Raw genomic sequence first — 22,525 nt, 5'->3', positions numbered from 1 at the left:
ACAAAGGAAAGGTATTGATTATGCTGAAATATTCTCTCCTGTTGTGATGTTAACCTCTATTCGAATTATGTTGAGTATTGTTGCATCGGAAAATTTGCATCTAGAGCAAATGGATGTAAAAACAGTGTTTTTACATGGAGATCTGGACAAAGAGATCTATATGCAGCAACCGGAAGGATTTGTGGTTCCAGGCAAGGAACACATGGTGTGCAAGCTCACCAGGAGCTTGTATGGACTAAAGCAAGCACCAAGGCAGTGGTACAAGAAGTTTGACTCCTTCATGACCAAGAGTGGATTCTGCAAAGCTGAAAAGGATCCTTGTTGTTACTTCAAGAAATACACTGATTCATATGTCTTTCTACTCTTGTATGTGGATGATATGTTGATTGCAGGATCTAGTATGAGGGAGATTAACAATCTGAAGACAAGGTTGTCTGCAGCGTTTGAGATGAAAGATTTGGGTCCAGCAAAGCAGATTTTGGGGATGAAGATTTCTCGGGATAGATCTGCTGGCACTTTAAATCTATCTCAGGAGTTGTACATTGAGAAGGTGCTGAGCAGATTCAGGGTTAATGATGCTAAACCCAGGACTACTCCATTGGCAAATCACTTTAAATTGTCAAAGGAGCAGTCACCCAAGACTGCCGAGGAGCGTGATCACATGGCACTTGTTCCATATGCTTCAGCAGTTGGTAGTTTGATGTATGCTATGGTCTGCACTAGACCTGATATAGCACATGCAGTGGGAGTTGTTAGCAGGTACATGGCGAACCCTGGGAAAGAGCATTGGGAAGCTGTGAAGTGGCTTCTGAGATATCTGAGAGGTACATCCAGTACTTCACTTTGTTTTGGCAAAGGCAAGGTGACTCTACAGGGTTTTGTGGATGCTGATCTTGGTGGGGATGTTGACTCGAGCAAGAGTACATCCGGGTACATTTACACCATAGGTGGAACAGCAGTGAGTTGGATGTCCAGGCTTCAGAAGTGTGTTTCTCTTTCATCTACTGAAGCTGAGTATGTGGCAATAGCTGAAGCTGGGAAAGAGATGATATGGCTGGCAGATTATCTTGAGGAATTGGGCAAGAAGCAGAGCGAGAAGATTCTTTACTCAGATAGCCAGAGTGCCATACAGTTGGTGAAAAATCCAGTCTATCATTCGAAGACAAAGCACATCAGAAGGCGATACCATTTCACTCGCAGGGCAGTGGAGGATGGTGATATGTGCTTGGAGAAGATAGAGGGTGCAAAGAACCCGGCAGACATGTTGACGAAATGTGTTGATGTTGGGAAACTGAGGTTATGTAAAACCTCGGTTGGTCTTCTGTAGTTGTTGCTACAGATGTTGCGGTGCGGTAAAGATGTTGATGATGAAGAGATTTTTTTTGAGAATGTATTTTTTGGATGACTGAGTCAGTCTCCAAGTGGGAGAATTGTTAGGTAGTGGAGCCTGATTAATATATATAACTGTTTACGCGGTTTATTCTCTGTAACCAAAAATACTCCGATTTATTAATATAAATATACCTCACCGCCGTGGAAGTTTACTTACGGGGTGTTACCACGAAATATTGGGTTTTATCTCTCTCTCTGGATTTCTCATCTCTTTCTCTTGAAAGTTCTTGTGTTCTTCATTCATCTAGTGTGTGTGCGTGAATTCGATCCTAACATATCTTATTTTCAAAACCACCTTTTATTAAATAATAAAGTTATTTGTTATTATTATTATTGTGAAATTTCTTAATATTTCACCAACAAATAAAGTTTTGGAAGATGATAACTTCTCATACACCTTTTTTTTCTTCATAAAGGAGCACCACCAACCTTTGAATTGTATAATTTGCTATATTCTCATTTGTCAAACCTTTAGGATGAGATGTGACATTCTCAAGTTTCTGTTAAAGCATATGGAATTGGAGTGAGAACAACATAATTGCTTTGAGGATGAGTTTGAACACAACAAAAACAACACAACCCAATCGTTTTGGATAAAATAGTATGTAGTAGGATACTCAAACTATATTTTTCATGATCATGAAAGTTGATCAAGGTGATACAACTCGTATCACCAAGCATAGTTTGTATAGTCACAAAAGAAAATTAAAAAAGGTAGAAAACCTTACCAGTTAAACCATTTTCAACGGAGAGATGATAAACCATGCAAAAAAATACAAAGGAGAAACAGTCTAATCCATCCTTCACAAAAGAATTATCAACAACTATAAAAAGCATTCTCCAGAATTCTTATAGCTACTTCAGAACAATAATAGAAATAAACATTTTAATATCACAGACACAGGATTCCATCAACAACGAAAAATTTATACAAAAAACTTAAGGAAATGAACATGTCTCTTAAATATCTAATGCTAGAGTACAACTGGAGCCACAAAGTCAATTCGATGCTAGATCCTTCTCAATCAATCGCTTTACAATACGAAAATTATCCGAGACAGAAAACATGCCCTTATACGCAAATATTTCGGAAGGGCAAAGATACTCCGCTTGCAGGTGTATGTGAGGTCCTCTTTGCGTATTAAATTTTGGCTAGCGAAGCCTCTGTTGGAGCTGAATGACCTGCTGCTGCTGATCTGGTGGAAGTGAAGTTAACTGTTCAGGAGTGAGACTCAGTACTTGTTGTAGCAAGGCAGACTCAACGTTTGAGGGAAGCTGCACCTGTTGAAAAGAACATCTTAATAAAAACTAAACTACATCCTTTATGTTTCTATATATAGTACCAAATCAAAACAATCATTCACACATCCAGAGTTATACCTGACTAGCTTGGTTATCAGGGTTTGACGTTTGTAGTGGAGCTGAAACTTGATTTGAGGGTCCTAACTGGGGCGTAGGTAGAGGTGCATCAAGCATGGCATAACTTATTCCATCATTAATCCTTGTCATTTTCGATAGCGGACTCGGAAGATGTAGATTGTTAGCCGCCGGTCTCTTCTTCTCAGGCAAACCTGAAGGGTAAGCTGGTCTGGTAATCAAAGATGAATTATTTGTATTATCCAAGATCCCAAAAGCTGCTGAAGGGTTTCCCTACAACCAAAAAACACAAAATTATACAACATCACATTGATGTCCCACATCACTGGAAGTAAATTGTTTCATATAATAATTATCATGTCTGTTTCTATTTTCATTGTAATTGAAATAAGCCCTCTTTCTTCCAAAGGTAAATTTATTCATTGGATAGATTTATTCAACCAGTCGAGCGTGAAAATCGTTCAAAATAAGTTATATGGACCTTAAGTCATTTTCACAACAAAGAAATATTTGCACCTGAAAACCTTGTTCCAATAATGCATTAATGGAGAAGGATGATAGTTTGTTATTTGCTGTGCCTACTTAATTATTGTATGTAAAATTCGTAAATGCAACTGGCCAAACTTGTTTTAAGAAAGAATGTTGCATTTGCTGCTTTATAGAAGAGGAAGTTCCCACCTGAACTGGTGGGTTCATTGACACCAGTACCTGGGGTTGTATTGCTGGAAGGATTCCAGAAGGTGTCGTTAACAGACTCTGCAAAACTTGATTCTGCCCTGGTTGCACCGATTGAATCTGAGGCCGTGCCTTGGGGAGAAATCTAGGGGGAAGTGGGGGTAACCCAGGAAGAGGCCGAGTTGGTAGCTGTTGACTATCTAGCAACAATGACTGCAGTTGAGCTTGTTGAATATTTGGTGTCTGCAACTGGACATTTTAAAGATGATTGATTAGGTGTAGCGCTTTGAAATAGTATGCGCGCATATATGTGCTGATTTAAAATAAATTAAGAAATATGCAAGAATTATTGAAACTGTCCTTAACTTGGCTCTGATACTAAAATAATAGGAATCAAATTCAAAAGAACAAAAAAGTAAAGGAAAGCAGTAAGAATTTGAATAGACACAACTTCACAACTTTTATCTATATCGAGAGAGAGAATAATATTAAAAAAAGTATAGAACCAGTGAACGAACCATTGATTGGGTTACCATTCCCTGTATTAGTTGTGCCTGCATTGGCAGACAAATCTAAATTTGTAAGTGTGCTATTTCAATAACCATACAGTGTAAAAACAAGCAACATTGCTATTTTGAAACTGAGAACTAGTAATATGACCCCTTTCATGTGGAATAAAGCATGTTCATCACTCTAGAAAATAAAAAACGATTATGTAATTCATAATGTAGGAAAACATCTAAAACATCAAGCATACAACACAAGTGTCAAGGTCATCATTGTGATGATACTGCAAGCTATCCACAGTACAAGAAAAACTCATAGCAGCAGTTTCTTCAATTGTTATTTATGTCACCTGTAAGAAAAATGTAAATATTTTCTTTTCTTTATTAAACATATTATAATGAAAATACACAAAATGCATGTCCAAAATATGAGCTTTTTACTCTGCACCTCAAGATAATAAATATTAACATTTCGATCAACTAAAATCATATGTTTGATGTCACTCTAATAGATTTTTAGATAATGACCATAAATTCTTCCTCAAAAATATTAGCAGATGGCAATACAAAAATCAGCCAAGTAACACTAATGGTTATGTATTGTATCTTATCTATAAAAAAACATAATAAGTGCTAAAATATGAAATGGTAACTGAGCAACAAGTGAGTAATGGTGAGAAATTCACTTTGTCACAATCTTCCCCTATGAGGATAATGTATTCTAATTTCACCGGGTACCTACTACCTCCCACCAACACATGTATCGGATAATTCTATCCATCAAGGCTTGGACAAATGGAAAGAAATCATCTAGTGTTTTGTCTTCTCTGGGATTTAAACCTACAATTTCATAGTTATAAACCCACTTCATCAACCATTAGGCCACACCCTTGGATGCTATCCCAAGTATATTAAAAAGGATATATTTTTTAAAAATAGAAATTCAGTACTTCTCCATTGATCTAAAAGGCCAAGATAATGTTAGATTATGAAACTGATCAAATATGTCATATAAACTTTTTATATGTAGCATATGGTGGTTGCAACACATCATTTCTCTCTTATTTTCCAAATTTTTTTTGTTATTCTCAATTTTGCACCATATATGGAAGAGCAAAAGAAAACTATCCATCAACCTCGATTATATCAGCATATACCAAGTTCCATAAAAATACATTAACAATGGAAACGAAAAAAGAGAAGAAAAGCAAAACAAGAAGAGTTCAAAATCTATTGTCTTTTGTTGCATATTTATTGCTTTTACTTTTGAACATAAATATTCAACTATACATGCAATTTCATAGAATTATGGATTGAAGTTTTGTGATCTTAGTCTTACTAGGGTCAAGAGAAGGTCTGAATTTGAATCTAATAACCTATTTAATCAAGTTTGATGGTCTAACTATGGATAAGAAAAGATTTAAAACTGAGTTATTTGGCCAAGCTGTTAAGAAACTAGAAGTGCAAATGCTGTTTATAGTTAAAAAATCACTTTTTTTGGAGATATAAAGTGTTTGGTCAAGCTTTTGAAAAAAAGTGATTCTAAATTGTAGCAAAAGTAGTTTTCTTTTCTGCAGTTTGAAGGAAGTAGAAACTTGAAACTTCTCCTTGATAGTAACAGCAAACAATCAATTTTTCATGACAAAGTACCCATACTACTATTCATATTTACAAACTATTCCATGCTTCGTCCGAGCATGAAATATTGAATTAATGGAAAGGTACGTTGCACCAATGTTGTCACAGCAAAGAATTGGAGTCTTTGGGAGACACACGCCTAACTCAGACAAGAGAGATTGAACCCAAGTTAATTCAGCAGCTGCATCGGCAAGAGATTTGTACTCAGATTCAGTGAAGGACCTAGAGACAGTATGTTGTTTCTTCGAGGACCAAGAGATAAGAGCAACACCTAAATATATTGCATAACCACCTGTGGATTTGCGATCATCTATGCAGGATGCCCAATCTGAATGAGTAAAAGCCTGAAGTAGCAAATTAGATGAACAAGGAATGTGAAAATGATGATATTGAGTGTGTTGTAAGTAGCGTAGTATCCGTTTAGCAGCAGCCCAGTTATTTTCCGTGGGATTGTACACGAATTGACATACTTTATTAACCACAAACGCAAGGTCCGTGCGTGTGAGAGTGACATATTGTAATGCGCCGACAACATGTCGATACATAGTTGCATCAGAAAATAGTGGGTTGTCCTCTCTATGAGCTTTATATTCACTGTCATAGTGGTTACTAAAGGTTTGCACTGTTGCATGTCAGCCTTGAAAAGAAGATTGCTGATATATTTGTGTTGAGAGAGGAAAATACCATCTGGCCCGGTAGAAACTTGAACACCAAGAAAGTAGCTTAAAGGACCCAAATCACGTATTGAAAATTCAAACCCGATCTTAGAAATAATGGAATCCAAAAACGAGGTGTGATTCCCCGTAATTATTATATCATCTACAAGACCAAGATATATGTTGTTACATCATTTTATCAGTAAATAAACTGAGAAGTGTCTGATTTGGAGGCAACAAATCCCATATGATCGAGAAAAAGAAGAAGTCACATATACTAGGCCCTGGGTGCTTGTTTGAGGTCGTAGAAAGACTTCTTTAGGTGACATACATGGATAGGATAGAGAGGATGAGTGAAATCTAATGGTTGAGACATGAAAACTTGCTCTTGAAGCTCCTCATGCAAGAAATCATTTTGGACATCCAATTGGTGTAAAGACCAATGATGTGTTGCTGCCATGGAAAGGACAATGCGAATTGTGGCTGGTTTGATGAGCGGACTGAAAGTTTCTGAGTAGTCGTGACCTTCGAGTTGATGGAATCCTTTGGCTACGGCGAGCCTTATAACAATCAATAGCACTAGTGGAATTTATTTTAATACTAAACACCCATTTGTACCCCAGAACATTCATTGATAGATCGTAAGGGACTAAGGAACATGTATCATTGCAGAGCAAAGCACCCATTTCGGATGTCATCATTGGTCTCCATTCTTTGTACTTATTTGCTTCAGTGAAACAAGTTGGCTCAATTGTTGGAGGGGATGGTGAGGAGGTAGAAGCCTAATGAGTGGAAGGATTCATATTACGAAGCTTCATGTGATGAGTTCTTGATGTTTCTGGCTTGGGTGGTAAAGACGGATTAGGAACAAGATTGAAATTAGAGAAGTCGGACACTGGAGGTGATGTAGGAGGGGACAAGGTCAACGATAGGAGAGATGATGGGTACAGTAGTTTGGTGGGGACCGTGACTAGTACTACAATGTGATGACGAAGGATGATGAGTATTACGAGGTGCAGATGGAAATAAAGTAGTAGGAGTGGCCTGTTGTGGAGGACTAGAATTTGGAGGAATAGCAACAGGGAGAGAAACCCAAGGGTGTGATGAAGTTGGTTGGAATGGGGGAGGGCCAAGGATAGAAGGTTTGACAAATGATAATTAATCTCATCAAATTTGATGTGTCGGGAAATATAAACTCGTCTAGTGGAGCGATCAAGGCATCTATAACCCAAGTGGGCTTACTTCGAAAATCAAACTTGTGCTTATTATAGGGGGCGTAAGTACGGATAACACAAACAATAAAAAGCTTTCAGAAAACCATAGTCAGTTATGGAGTGATGGACAAGTTCATATGGAGAAAGAGAAAGACCATTAGTTGTAGATGAAGGGAGTCAATTAATTAGATAATTGTTGATTCGAATGCAAAATGCCAATAGCGAGCAGGAGTAGAACTATGAGCAAAAAGACTAAGTCCAGTTTCGAGAATATGTCGATGTTTTTGTTCAACCTTACCTTGTTATTTATGGGTATGTGGACATGATATATGATGTGAGATGCCAAGATTGGATAAAATAGGTGACATGTAACGAAATACCCCTCTCCAATCAGATTGTATAGATTTAATTTTATTGTTGAATTGTCGCTCAACAATAGTTCTAAATTTTGAAACACGGCTAAGGTATCGGACTTGTTCGAAATGGGAAATTCCCAAGTATAACTTGTGCAGTTGTCAACAAAAACTAAAAAATATTTATGGCCTTGTGACGAAAGAAGTAGAGCTGGACCCCAAACATCGACATATAATAATTGTAAAATTAAAGAACTTTTATTGAGACTCAAAGAAAGAGATAATTTGTGTGACTTGCCCAATTGAGAAGCACATCATAGATTATAAAATCTAAAACTACTACAAGGTAAATTATTTTCCCTAAGTATTTGTTGAAGAATTCATTTATACCGATGACCGAGATGAAGATGCCAACATGAAGGAGATGCCTTGATGGAATAATTAGATGACACGAAGGAAGAGTCCACCGAAAAGAAGAGGCTTCTTGGTATCCCGATCCTTAACAAGAAAGTGATATGAGTGAAATTCAAAAAAGCATTATTGTTGATAGAAAAACGTTGAATAGAAAGAAGATATTTTGTAATAGTGGGAACATGTAAAAGATTCTTAAGGGAAAAAGAGCGAGAGGGAGAGGTAAGAAGAGATCTACCAGTGTGGTGAATGGGAAGGCTATGGCTGTTGCCGACATGAACTTGATTTGGTCCCTTGTACTCCTCAACTTGATGAATATTAATGAGATCCGGGCTGATGTAATAAGTAGCGCCTGTATCTGGAAACTATTGATTGTTGGTGAGTGGGGAGATGGATGAACTAGGTATGCAGTAGGATACGGTGAGTTGTTGTAGCGTTAATAACAAGTGTTGGCAAGATGATTGCCGTCATTACAAATTTGGCATCTAGGACGGGAATCATAGGAGTTCCATTTCTGATTGTTATTGGAGAAAGTTCGTTGATAGGAACGTCCTCCACGTCTACCACGATCACGATATGAACAACCTCTACCTCGATTGGAATTGAGGTTGACATTACGGTCAGTTGAACTACTTTTATCGCTAAGGTGGGCTGCTAATTGGTTAATGGATTCTGAAGGGGTAGAAGATGATAAAGAGAGGGATGAGAAGGAGGTGCCATTGGTGAACTCGTGATTTAGCAATAAACTATGATGTTCTGCCAAAGTTACTAGCTCAGTACGGGCTGATAAGGTAGTAACAATATCTTTAAATTATGATCACAACCCTTTAAACATATTTATATTTTGGTCTGCAAGAATAAGTGGTCGTCCAGCAGTAGAAATTTCATCCAAGATGTGTTTGGCCTTGTGTAAGTATTGCATGATAGAGAGATCATCCCGTTTTAAGTTCTGTAGTTTCATATGGAGATTGAGAACCCGTGTATTAGATGGAGAAGATAGAGTAGCTGCAAGTGCGTACCAGAATCCTTCGATGTATTCATTTCAATGATTATTGGAAGTGTTTTCTCGAAAAGGGATGAGATAAAAAGACTAAGGATTAACTGATTTTGTTGTATCCATCGTGAGTAATCTGGGTTCGGCTTAGCACCAACAGTGTCGCTGATAGTTGACGCTGGGCACGGAGTAGACCCGTTAACGTAACCATGAATATTTTGATCACAGAACAAAGACAAATAGTTCTGTGCACCAAAAAAGGTAGTTTTTCAAGGTAAGTTTAATGGAGATAAAGTGGTGAGCATGGCTAAGAGTTGTGGGTGAAGAAGAAACAGAGGATATGGAGGAATTGGCTCCTGTCTAGGATAAGGGTAGTATTGTAATTACCCTAAATATTTAATAATTAATTAATTATGATGGTGGAGGGGCAATTTGTGTAGAAAGGGCCGAAATTGGCCCTTTGAGTGAAATCTTGCTCCACCCGAGTTCGAACCTAGGTGGGAGCAATGATTTAATTTGATTATTTTATTTGGTGAATTTTTAATTTAATTAATTAATATTTAATTGCTGATTTAAGAAAAAGGAAAAATCAGATATTTATTTATTAATTAAATATTATTAATCCGAATTTGACTAAGTCTCTTCCTAATCTCCTTATCCTAAGCTAACACACCCACACGTTTCTCACCATCTCTTTCTCAAATTCATGCTCAACTCTTTGTAAAACAACAGAACGAACAGAACCAAAAAGAAAAAAAACATAAAGCTCATCCAGAACTTGACGCTCAAACAAGGTTAAAAACGAAAAGTAAAAATAAATTTCTCGACGAATTTTGCTTGTGGTTTCGGTGGTGAGGCGTTGGCTTAGTGGAGAGATAGGCAGAACGTTGAATCACTTTTGAACAACTTCAGGTATGGATTTTCTTTCCTCTTCGTCCCTTTCCCGAGAGACTCTTAAGGCTCAAATGAATCAACTCGAAAATTAGGGTTGTTCCCCATTGCATGTACCTGTCACTAGCTCCCTATGATCTTAGGTTGGGTATGCTTGCTGGTAGAATTTAGGGATACTGTGTTTGTGGTGATGATCTCGTTTTGAGTATGTGTTCATGATTATGTGTTTATGTTTTGTGTCTTTCGGAAATATGAATGTAGACACGTATGTATGTGCGTAAGATTGTGACCATGACTTTGAGTCTTTGTTTGAGCATGTTAATAGCATAGAGATCACTCGTGTTTTATGTGCAATTAGATGTTCTTAAAATCGTGATGTTCACATGGTTGAAATGTTATCAATTCTAGTTAAAACAAATGAACAAATCATACCTCTAACTTGTCTTAGGAACCCTAACGAATGACTAAGAAAAAGGTGCTCAAATGACCCGTAAAATGCTGCATAAAAAACGTGTAACAAAGTCCCCAGATCTGGAAATCTGCTGCATATGGTTTCTGGAAATTTTGGGCATCTAAACATAAAAAAAATAGGTGAGGTTTGCAGCGATCGAACCTAAGACATCACTAAAGCATACCTTAATAAATTAATTAAAAGGGGTGTGCTAAGAGGGGCTCGAACTGGGGTTGTGGTTCCAGCGAAACTCGGCAGAAAAAGGAAGAAAAGATATGCTTTTGTGGGGTTTCGATCCCACGACACGAAAGATCCCCCAAACATATTACTAAAAAAAAGTGAGGCGCGTGGGATTCGAACCCGTGTGCCCTTAGCCGGACTCTTCTACTTAAAACGTAAATAAATAAATGAGAATAGTGGGATTTGAACCCACGTCCTCTAGGTAGGTAGCAAAGGAGAAGAGGAAAATATATATAAAAAAAAAGCGCTTCGGGGAATAGATCCCACAACCCCTCGACCAGTAGCGAAAATGAGAAGCTAAGGAGGGGAAAATTTATTAAGAGAAAAGTATGGGGTCATGGGGAATCGATCCCACGCCCCTCAGCAACTGCCAAAATGAAATGTGAAAAGAAAAAAAATATTAACGTGAGCAATGGGGGTCGAACCTGGATCCCCAAGCCGAGTGACACGATGGTTAAAATTTAGGAATGGCTAAATGTCGTTCAAGGGATTCAAAACCAGGTTCCCTTGCCCAAATTCCGTATTGACACATAACTCTTACGTGATTAAATATTTAATGAATGTTGCCTATAGGAATCAAATTGAGACTTTGGCATACTTACAAGATGCATAAGACTTGTATCACATAATCTTGAACAATATGCACTTAAATGAATTATGAATGAAGCCTCATGGCTTGTGCGTATGGACTCATAAGTCCAGCATACGTTATAAAGTGAACCTAAGATGTTATGTGAGGAATGATTAGACCCCAAAAGGGTTAAGTAAGAGTGTGAAATACACTAAAAGGCCAATTACTTTGGCATGTGATGAAATGAACATTCACGTAAAAAAATGGTGAGTAATTATGATGGGCAAATGTGCTAAGACTAATGGATGTGGTGACAACATAATAAGAGACCAATGTGAAACATGAGAGCAATATCAAACTAAGTAAATGTTACCAAAACGTACTCGCCTATGAGAGTGTAATGTTAATGAACAGACCAGTCTGTATGAACACTCTAATGAAAGTATTAAAAGTTAATGCATACTTAATACTAATGATGAGATGAGAAATAATCTAATGAGCTATGATGCCCTCATGCTAGAAGCCAACTTCTATGATGTATGAGATGAATGTAATGGAACTTTATAATGAGCACCAATAGGCTAGCTATGAGTTGAGATTCCTTCTTTCGGGAAGGCAGAGGTGCGTGTAATTCTAATGAGATGAGACTGTCCGTCTAGACGGGTATGGGCCTCCTTATATCTCCTAGTCTTTGAACCTATACTGCCAATATAGGGTTCTAGCAGGGTTCGACTCCCTATATACGCTAGCATGTTTTGGTTCACTTTTGCCGATGATTCCACCTCTTTTCGGTGTGGGGTTAAACACTGGATTTCATGATGCTCACATGATCTATGTTGGTTAAGGTTAAAGTTCCCAAAGAAAGAATGAGGACAGCCTCAGATAATGCACATAATGAAATGAACGATACCAAAGGTGTTAGGATAAGATGATCAAGAGGTGAGCTAGACTTAAGTAATGACACTAGGTATAACTGGTGTTTACACTAGCTTACGAACGAATGAAAATGAAGTATGTATAAATGAATGAAGTAGACTCCGTGTTTGCTAAAGAAGACTCCCTAGTGGAGGTCCCATATGTTGAGCCCTCATTTTGGGAAGTCCAAATATCAAGTCCATGATTCCAAGGTCTCATGACATATGAAGGAATGATATGAACTACGTGATATGATATGTGCAATATGTTATGTGTTGTTTGCAAAATGATATGAATGATGATGCATGTTACTCTCATAGCATGACTTTCCTAATCCGATTTTGGCAAGTCTACTGACTTGACTTTCCATAATTCATATCGTTAGGAGAGAGCTCTTCTTAATCATGCATGTCCTTGGTGTGTGCTTGCATATACCCATACTTAGTACAAGTGTGTACTGATCTCATACAACTCTCTACTTTTAGGTGTAGTTGCAGCTGGACGCTAGAACTTAAGAATCGACGCTGAAGTTATCCGGACGTGGAGCTTTCATCCGGATTTGGTAGGCCCTCATGCTTTCGAGGATACTTACTATTTTATTCTAGCATTAGACGTAGACATTAGGTAGTGGATTATGTTCCATTAGTGTTTTTTTCTCAGTTATTTTCAGATATTTTATTGGTGCCATTTTGGCAACTTTATATTTTATACAGATATTGACTATGTATTTCATTTGATTATCTTGATAATAGATGGTTGTTGTGAACACTTATGAGTTTATGTAGATAATGTTATGCGAGTTCAATGTTTCTCACTATGAAGTCTAAGTAAACAAAAAGTTCAAATTTTCCGCTAAAATTAATCTAGATGATGTAACAATGACGTATGTAGGCTTGTCTGCGACCTCTGAGAGGTCAACGACGTCGGTTTCGGCTAGGGTCTAGACTCCGATCGTGACAAGTAGTATAATCCAAATAGGATTTTTATTAGTACAACAATAATAAGACTATCCATACTCAGCACGTTGTCTCTTAGTGGTGCCCGACTTGGATTCGAAATCATATGTATTAATACTTCTCAATTTGTTCCCCCTTAAATTGTATTTTACAATTTAATTAAATAAAGATTAGAAACTTAAGTAATGTTGTGACATTAATTATTTAATATCATTTATTTTTGTTGAAGTACTAAGAAATTTCATTGGTGGCATCAAGAAGATGTTGAATAGTAGAACTGTTTAACACAAATTATCTATTTATCTAGTACTAAGTGTAAAGTGAATCTTTTTTGAAGAAAGTTTTACTTGTAAAGTCAATTTTTTATGTCCTTTTTTTGTAAGTTGACTTAAAAGCACCTTTATGAGAGGATTAGTCAAATACAAAATTGTCGCAGTAGCACCTCTCAGATAACTTGGCCAGGAACAAATTGGTATATTCCATGGAACTTTTTCTGAAACTCCATTTAAAAAAAATTTATTTCAAAGTAGACGCTAGGTCAAAGCCAAGTCGGCCCTTGTTTAGAGGGATAAAAAATACAGAAGATAATTTTAAGTGCTCCAATATATTAAACTTCCTCACATAGTACCAACTCTTACAATTCCTTTTTTTCAAACATAGTAGTCCCAACTCATATAACTCTCATGCACTTTGGTAAACCATATGATATACATCAGCGGACAGGTACATTTGTCCTAATCTAGAAAAAAGATTTGAATTGTGACTTTAAAATACTGACGAATACAGCCGAGGAAAGAACACTGTAAGTGCGATTTCAGAAGCCTTGCATGGATGCTTGACTATGCTGTAGTAATGATAACATAAGCACAGAAGTTATAATGACATCGAAGTTGTCACCAACTATGAAGAATATAGGTAATTATTTTTATTATTATTGAGAAGTCAGCAATCGCAAAAATGCTAAGCAACACCAGAAGCTTGCAAATATGTTGAGCATCTAGCATAAGTCAATACCTGAAAAAGAGCTTTTGTCAAATTTGGAATTGCTAGCAGCAGTTGGCGTGTCTGTTCCTTGTTTTGTGTACACATTGCCTGACATCAAAATTACAATAATTATGTCAAGGCGTCAAGCAGTTATCCACGAGGTTCGAGAATTACATTCATTGATTGACACTATAATAAATGAAATAATATGCCAGAATAAGACCATTTGGCTAGTTAATTCCTATACCTCCAGCCATAAGGGTAGTTTTCTAGTTCTGTTACTTCTTGCATAACTCAGCATAATGACTTTGAAGGCAATTCAAAGTTTGTCATTATATTATAGTTTTGCAACAATATTCAAGAAGGACTAAAAATATCATGAATGGGAGAAAATTTTAATCAACATCCTGACCTTAAACTCAGACATAACATCATTCAGGTGACTCCTAGACAATTTGGACATATGTAATGTTAAAGGATCTACTCCAGATGTATTGAATGAGTTTCCACTCTGAGAAGCTCCAAGAGCTCCTGCCATAACGGCTGCAGCAGTCATAGCTACTTGCATGCCTAATGGCTGCTGAAGTGCAGAATCCACAGGGACAGCTGGTCCCCCAATGTGCATTTTGGGATCTGATAAGACATTACAACAGAAAAGTTACATTAAATATTATAAAGAGAGAAAATAAAAAAAATAATTGATGATATGAATCTCATGCCCCCCTCTCTTTTGCCTATTGGAAGAGAAAAGTGAAAAAAAGAAGTGAGAGTGAAACACACCAGCATTCGCGACCATGCCAGGTCCACCGCGCTCCTGTATAGAAAAGAAAAACATGGTAAATTGAATAGATTTTTATTCAAAATTAGAGAAAAATAGTATTCGAAGAGAGTATTAGTTTGTTTTCCTTTCTCTTTCCTCAATGAACGGGTTCAATAAAGTATTTGCTTGTGTCTGAAAAAGTGATGTCCAGAAAAAAATGATAATAATTCACACAAAAAGCTCTCTCACAATATTTGTCAAGAGGAGTTTAAATATTAGGAAGCACTCTTTCATCCTAATTAAGGATCATAATTATGTTTGGGCATGACTATTAAGGTATCTGCAGAAGTGTTGATATATTTAACATAAAGTAGGTTAAAAAAGTTGATGAAGAAAACATGCTAAAGAATTCGGACTTTAGTTTAGCACAGAAATAAGTGAAATGCACCTTTTTTTAACAAAAGAACAAAAAAGTTGAATGTTATAGGTTGCAGGCCTTGACTCAGGTTTACACATCAACATGAACAAGAACCTTCTTTATCCAGTTACCCAGGTTGAAATTAATCAGTAGTTAACGGTAATATAGGGTGGAAACAAGACAATTCCTGATACATTTGGAATAAAAACATAAATCATCTGATATGCGGCAACGAACAATAGAAAATATGCGAAGAAGTTGGCTTGTTGAAATGCAGTACTTATCCATGGCAAAAAGATTAGCATTGCTCTATCGAGTACGCCCCAGGGCATTGCTCTAGCGATAAGAGTGCATCCCATGATATGTGGATTAGGCAGCTAAAGTGTTTGAAGCATAAAACACCAGATTTCACGGTTTTTAACAAGGATGAAAACCAGTGATGTTAGTATTGGATATCTAGAAAGAAGAATTTTTCTCCCACAGAACCTACTGTAATACCAACATCACCTTGCATGAAATAAATAGGAAAGCAGTTGTTCAAACCAGCAACAAGAAAGTAAAAGAACAGCTAATGAAAGAAATACACTAAAGTAATTTTTGCTGACACTCATAAAATGGCTTAGGGTGTCTAAATATCTTACCTGTTCACGATTTCTGTCAGAATTTTTGTCATTTCCAGCAAAATCAACTCTTAGCTTCCGTCCATTTATCTTGTAACCCTGAAGGTTGCGACGAGCACTCAAGGAAGTCTCTTCATCTCTGTATTCGCAGAATCCATAACCTTTTGGTTTCCCAGTTTCTCTATCAACAACCAATCTGAGGAAAATAAACCAAAAGAATGAAAAGATGGAAACGCTAGGTAGACTCATCCAAATAAAGAAGAAGAGGGGGATGGGGGGTCATCTCTTTTAAGATGAAAGAATCTCCTTCAGTTGGTCATCCTCCACATAACACCGTCTAAACAAAACTTTAAAATTCTTCCCAATAAAAAGTTTTTCAACCAGCTGAGTAATAATTCAAAACAATCATTTTTATACTAGAAATGATATTTGGTACTCTAGCCGTCAAGTTTACTCTATCCATAAGTCACCTCAAATCCTCAATCAGCAAAACAACATCTACAGGGATACATTACAAAACAACATCTACAAGGATGCATTACAAAACAACATCTACAAGGATAATCACCACTAGAAAACACTGAATTTGTGATGAAAAAGTTAAAAGAGTATTCTTGTGAATAGACAAGGCAGGCGACCTAGTTAAAGTATTTTTTTCTCGAAGAGGATTTACGCGAGCCAAAAGAAGAAACAACCAAGCAAATCGTTTCTAAACTATGTTTGGGATTCTAGTTGACAAAAAAAGGTGTTGAAAGTCTATTTGACAAGCTAAGAAGAAATATAGTTTCTACATAAGTAGTGCTCTGTAGTATGAAGTATGAAGTAGTTTGTCCTACTCATCCCCGTTCTGTTGGGCATGTCACCCCCTTCTTTTAGCATCTCATCCCATTCTTATTATTGTTTTACCCTTTCTTTGTTACTGTTTCATTTATTAGTTTCCCTATTGTAGTTTTCCTATTTTAGTTTGAAAACACAATCATCTTCTCTGTTGTTAAGTATTTGCAATAGTATTTTACTACAACTATTACATATACTAGACATGTGAGTGCACTTGTAAGTTGAAAATTTGCAACAGAACAACCTGTTCTATATCCCTCTTCTGAAAACCAAACAACTGTCTTAACTAAATAAAACAAATAAAAGATAAAACTATTTCTGAGCAATATAAGAGAGAAAGTAAAGAAAACATACTAACCTGAAGGAAACAACTGGTCCAACTTCCTCACAGATTTGAATTAGTTGCTCTTCAGTAGCATCATAAGGTATATTCCCAACTACATAACCCATAAATAAATCCAAATTACTTAAAAATTCTGCTAACAACTTACCAGCAATCGTAATATACTAAAATACATACAGAAGCAACACAAATTGGACCAAATTACCAACACCCAATACGCCCAATTGGTTAAAGTTTCAATCTTTTCAACAAATTCAGCAAACAATTGGTGGAATCACGTTAACCTGAATAGAATTTAATAAAACCAATTGAGAGATAAAGAGAATTAGGGGGGAAATACTAACCAAAGACAGAACGACGCTGAGAATCAGAAGTGGCCATAATTGTTAAAAGTTGAAGAAGAAGGTCAAGCTCAAGTGATTCAGATTCAACTTTTCCCTCTGATAATTCAAGTCATTCACTTTATTCTTCTTTCTTCAAACTGTGATTAAGCGGAGAGGCCATTGCCTGATTTTCAGGACAGATGAGGAAGGAAAAAGGAAAACGGGTCAGGCAGATTTAATCGGGCAACCCATTTATTTACTACTCATTCTGTCCCTAATTACTTTTTCACTTTTGAATTGACATACTTATTAACAAAACAATTAATGAACTAGTGAGTTTATTATTTTAGCTCTATTAATTATGAAGTGAATAAATCAAAGACTTAAGATTTTCAAGAAGTTATATCTTTTTCAAACTAATTAATTGAGGGTATAAGATGCAAAAAAAATTATCCTTTCTTAATTTGTCAAAGTGGACAAGTATCTAATGACAACAAAAAAAAAATGAAAAGCGGACAAGTAATTAGGGACAGATGAATGTAACAAATTAGAGACTCACCTCTCTCCTCCCTCTCCCAATCTCGCTCATATTTCTTCTCTCTCTCCTAATCTCGCTTGCCATATATACAAATGCATATGTATAATATACGATTATCTAACTAATATAAATATACAGTTTCACCTCTCTCCCACTTTGTGCCCTCTTTTGTTCGCCTCTCTCCAAATCTCGCTGGCCTCTCTCCCCCCTCCCCAAATCTCAGTCGCGTCTCTCCCAACCTCGCTTGCCATATATACAAATTCATATGTATAATATATCATTATCTAACCGATATAAATATACAATTCACCCATTTTTTGCCATCTCTCTCGCTTCATTCCTCTCTCTCTCCAATCTCGCTCGCCTCTCTCCTCCCTATAACATGTAGATAGGAATTGTAATCATCAAACTATATCTATTGAGAGTAATCAAGCTATTTTTGAGTGACTAGATGTGAAAGTTCCCCATTACTTAACACCTTAACAAACTTTTTTTTCTATTCAACACTCGATCCTTAAAAAATAAATACATATTGAACATTTTTCCGATACTTCATCAAAAGAGAAAGTGTGTGCAGTAGCATGCATATAATATGGCGAAATAGTAAATTAAATGAAGACATGTAGCATTTAATTTAAAATAATTAAAAAAATAAATTTTTAATATAAAAAAGTCAAAATCTTAAAAGAAAAGACTTCAAACTAAAAAAAGGGAAAAAATTATACACCCCTCACTACACCACCACCACCCCGCACCCCGCACCCCCTCCCTCCAAGTCTCTCCCTTTCTTCTCTTTTTCTACTAGTCTCTTGTCCACCATTGTTACTTCATTATTTTGAAAAATTGGAGGTTCTTACACATATTATGTATGGATTTATTATTTCTTTTCTCTTTTTGCTTTCTTTCTATATTTCCATTTAAATTGATGGTGCTTTCTCAAAAAAATAATTTTTTCATTGTTTATTTTGATTTCAAATTTTGTTTTTTTATTATTTGTACTTCGATTTGTGAGGAAGAAGGAGTGTGGTCAAGGTTGGGAACTTGGGATCAAAGTTATAAGTTGCAATCATTATCATATTAATATGCTCAAAAAATACACTTTTAAATATTTATCAAAGTCCATGCAATTTTAATTCTCAAAAAGCGAAATTTGATAAATAAGAACAAATAAAGAGATAAGTTTCTTCTTACATAAAACCTATTTTATTGTGGCATGTTGAAATTTTGAAAACTTATTGGGTAAAGGTTTAAATCTATTTGCCCTAGAATATTTTGAAACAATCTAATCTTGCCCTCGGTTGATAATTGGTATCAAATATGCTTTTATTATTATAAAATTGATTCAAATTTGTCCTTTACAAATTCTGTTTGATTCTAATCGTATTTTTCAACACTCAGAATTTCAAATGATAATGTCACTATCCCTCAAGCTTAAATTGACCACTCTCAACCCTCAAGCCTCAAATATTTTCAAATGGATCTCAATCTCATTTTTGTGTGAAGTGATTGTGGGGACTATTGGTCTTTAAGTGGTGTTTTAAAGAACGAATAGAATAATTGTTATGTTGGCCATTGATTTAAAATGATGATGAATGAGAAAATTAAAATATGCATAATTTTGCTATAAAGTTTGAGCAGAAAAAAAATTGTACCATTACATATTATAGTTTGTGGGATACTTTGACCATTTCCCCTTATATAAAGACTTGTGTGTCTGAAAGCTTATACCGCAAAGTGTTGGATATATTATATCTTATAATATATGATGATCTTAAATTAAACAGATATATTTAATTGTCAAAGAATATGGCTATTATAAAAAGTCATATGTTCATGAAGCAACGTGATTATTATGAAGAGTCATCTCTTAAATTCTATAGATATACGAGGAATCTTTAAATGCATTCAATAGAAAATCTGCAAGCATATACAAGGGCTTTAATATGTCATATTATATTAGGATGGAAATTGCTTGTATTTTTCCCAATATGTACACCGGCAATATCTCTTTTAAGGAAAATGATATTTCTTACCTCAGTCATCTTCTTAAAAAACTATACTCTCCAACACAAATGAATAAGGATATGTTTATATCAAACTTATCACGATAAATGTATATCTTATTCTAATTATTAAAAGTGAAAAAATGAACTATTTCAATCAAAGTCCGAAGATAAATTTGAATTAACTTCTTCCCCAAATATTTATATGATGAATAGTGCGTGATTTTTCTAAAAAAAGAAATGCCCAAATTTTGACAAAAACATATGAAAAGCAAATAAATTTATTATCAATTAAGTGAAATTGTCAGCCTTAATGATATCAGTATCGTATATGATACTGATATTAGTATGAGTTAAGCGAAATTGACTAGAGATATATAATATAATTATTTAATAGGATATGAATATTAACAAATATATATTTGTAATCAATTACTTTTATGAGATATTTGTTTAGTTTTCCCTTATTTTATTTTCATGGATACAAAATTTATACTTTTACGAGGTTTACCTATAAATTTCACTTTAAGGATCTGATGATGTAATGTACTGACATTATATAAAATTTAAACTTTAAGTTAAACTCGTATCCAAGTGTCATATATACTATTTAGGGTAAAAATTAGGATTAACTAGGGAAAATTACGCAATATAGCAAATTTATATTATTTATTTATTCATCATAGCTATAGTTTGCTATAATTACCACTCGCAACTAACATCATACATTAATTATGTGGTCTGACTTCGAATTGTATAATTAGTTATGTTTGTATATGTATAATTCATCAGAATATACAAATACATATGTATAATATTCAATTACTTAGCTTATATACATATACAATTCACATCTCTCCCATTCTTTGCCCTCTCTCAGTCGTGTCTCTCCTCGCTCTCCCAATCTCACTTGCCCTATATATAAATGTATATGTATAATATACAATTATCTACATATACAATTCATCTCTCTCCCACTGTCTTTTTTCTCTCTCTCTCTCCTCTCTCCTCCTTTTCTCGATCTCGCTCGCCTATCTCCTCCCGCTCCCAGTCTCGCACGCCTCTCTCCTGCCTCTCCCAATATTTCTTGCCATATACACAAATTCATATGTATAATATATAATTATCTAACCAATATACATATATAATTCACCTTTCTCCCACTCTTTTCCCCCTCTCTGTCGCCTTTGTCCTCTCTCTTCCAGTTTCGCCCGTCTCTCTCCTCCATATAACATGTAGCTACAAATTGTAATTATCAAATTATAAATATGGAGAGTAATTAATTATTTTTAAGTGGCTATATGTAAAAGTTTCCATTAAATACCCAATTCTCATATATGCTATTATTTTCTGTGTCCACTTAAAAATTATGATATTGCGGCAATTTGACTTATTCAAAGTTAAATTAAATTACATCAATTTGATATTTTAAACAAAATAAAAAAGATATTCAAAAACATACGAAAAGTATTATAAATTGCAAGTTTTTGCATATCAATATGATGAAAAAAAATCATAAATATGTAAGTCAAAGTTATTATAATTTGACTATAAAAATAAAATCATGAAAATTAAAAATGAACGGAGAGAATATTATCTATACTTTCAAAATATAAGTATTTTACCACTGATTAAGTGTTTTCTATCATATATTGCTGAAGATACACCTATATACATATATTTTTTCTACCGGAGATACACTAAAATAGGGAAAGAGGCAAGCAAGATGGGAAAGGAGGCAAATGAAATTTATTATGTATCCTAGATAGATGTGAATAATACTAGATAGGCATATCTATAAGTATCTGGTGTGATTCTTCCAGATAGATAGGAAAGTGACGAATGAGATTTGTTATGTATCTCTGATACATATGCAAATTCTGTTGGATAGAGTGTATCTAGAACAAATTACACATAATTTTAATCTCATGTATCCCGAGATACATGTATATGGATATATTGGGAAACACCAAAATTTGGTAAAATTCGTAATATTGCAAATTAGATTTTTTTAAAACAATAAATCCTAAATTGGTGGAATTTAAATAAGTTGAAACTATATAGTTAGACATACTCTAGTCATATATATTATTATTATACTTTCAAAATATTACGTAAAGTACCACTAATTAAGAATTTCTTATCATATATTGAGGAAGATACACCTAAATACATGCAAATTTGCACCAGAAACACTAAAATAGGGAGAGAGGCGAGCGACATATGTTATGTATTTCATATAGATGCAAATTCACCTAGATACAGTGTATGTAGAACAAATTACACATAATTTTGACCTCATGTATTTCGGGATACATATACTTGGACGTATCTAGACACACCAAAATTTGGTAAAAATCATAATATTGCAAATTAGAGTTTTTAAAAGCAATTATCTCCTAAAATGATGAGATTTAAATAAGTTGAAACTATATAATTAGACATACTCCATTTATATA

General features: G+C 35.1%; 1 protein-coding gene across 1 annotated transcript; it reads right to left on the bottom strand.

Moving 5' to 3' along the window:
* Positions 1-2,520: 2,520 nt before the first annotated feature.
* LOC107030853 (cleavage stimulating factor 64-like) lies at positions 2,521-17,604 on the bottom strand. The gene is made up of 10 exons (XM_015232085.1): positions 17,547-17,604; positions 17,218-17,296; positions 16,044-16,218; positions 15,005-15,038; positions 14,637-14,857; positions 14,255-14,332; positions 3,963-3,998; positions 3,448-3,693; positions 2,773-3,042; positions 2,521-2,673 (listed from the first exon to the last, which is right to left on the bottom strand). Exons 1-10 carry the CDS (start codon positions 17,581-17,583, stop codon positions 2,545-2,547), a joined length of 1,305 nt encoding a protein of 434 aa, XP_015087571.1. The 5' UTR covers positions 17,584-17,604; the 3' UTR covers positions 2,521-2,544.
* Positions 17,605-22,525: the final 4,921 nt, after the last annotated feature.

The sequence above is a fragment of the Solanum pennellii genome, chromosome 9, assembly GCF_001406875.1.
Source record: "Solanum pennellii chromosome 9, SPENNV200".
In the NCBI taxonomy this organism is placed as follows: domain Eukaryota; kingdom Viridiplantae; phylum Streptophyta; class Magnoliopsida; order Solanales; family Solanaceae; genus Solanum; species Solanum pennellii.
Note: the sequence above shows the minus strand (reverse complement) of the source record. Positions and strands in the feature narration are given on the sequence as shown.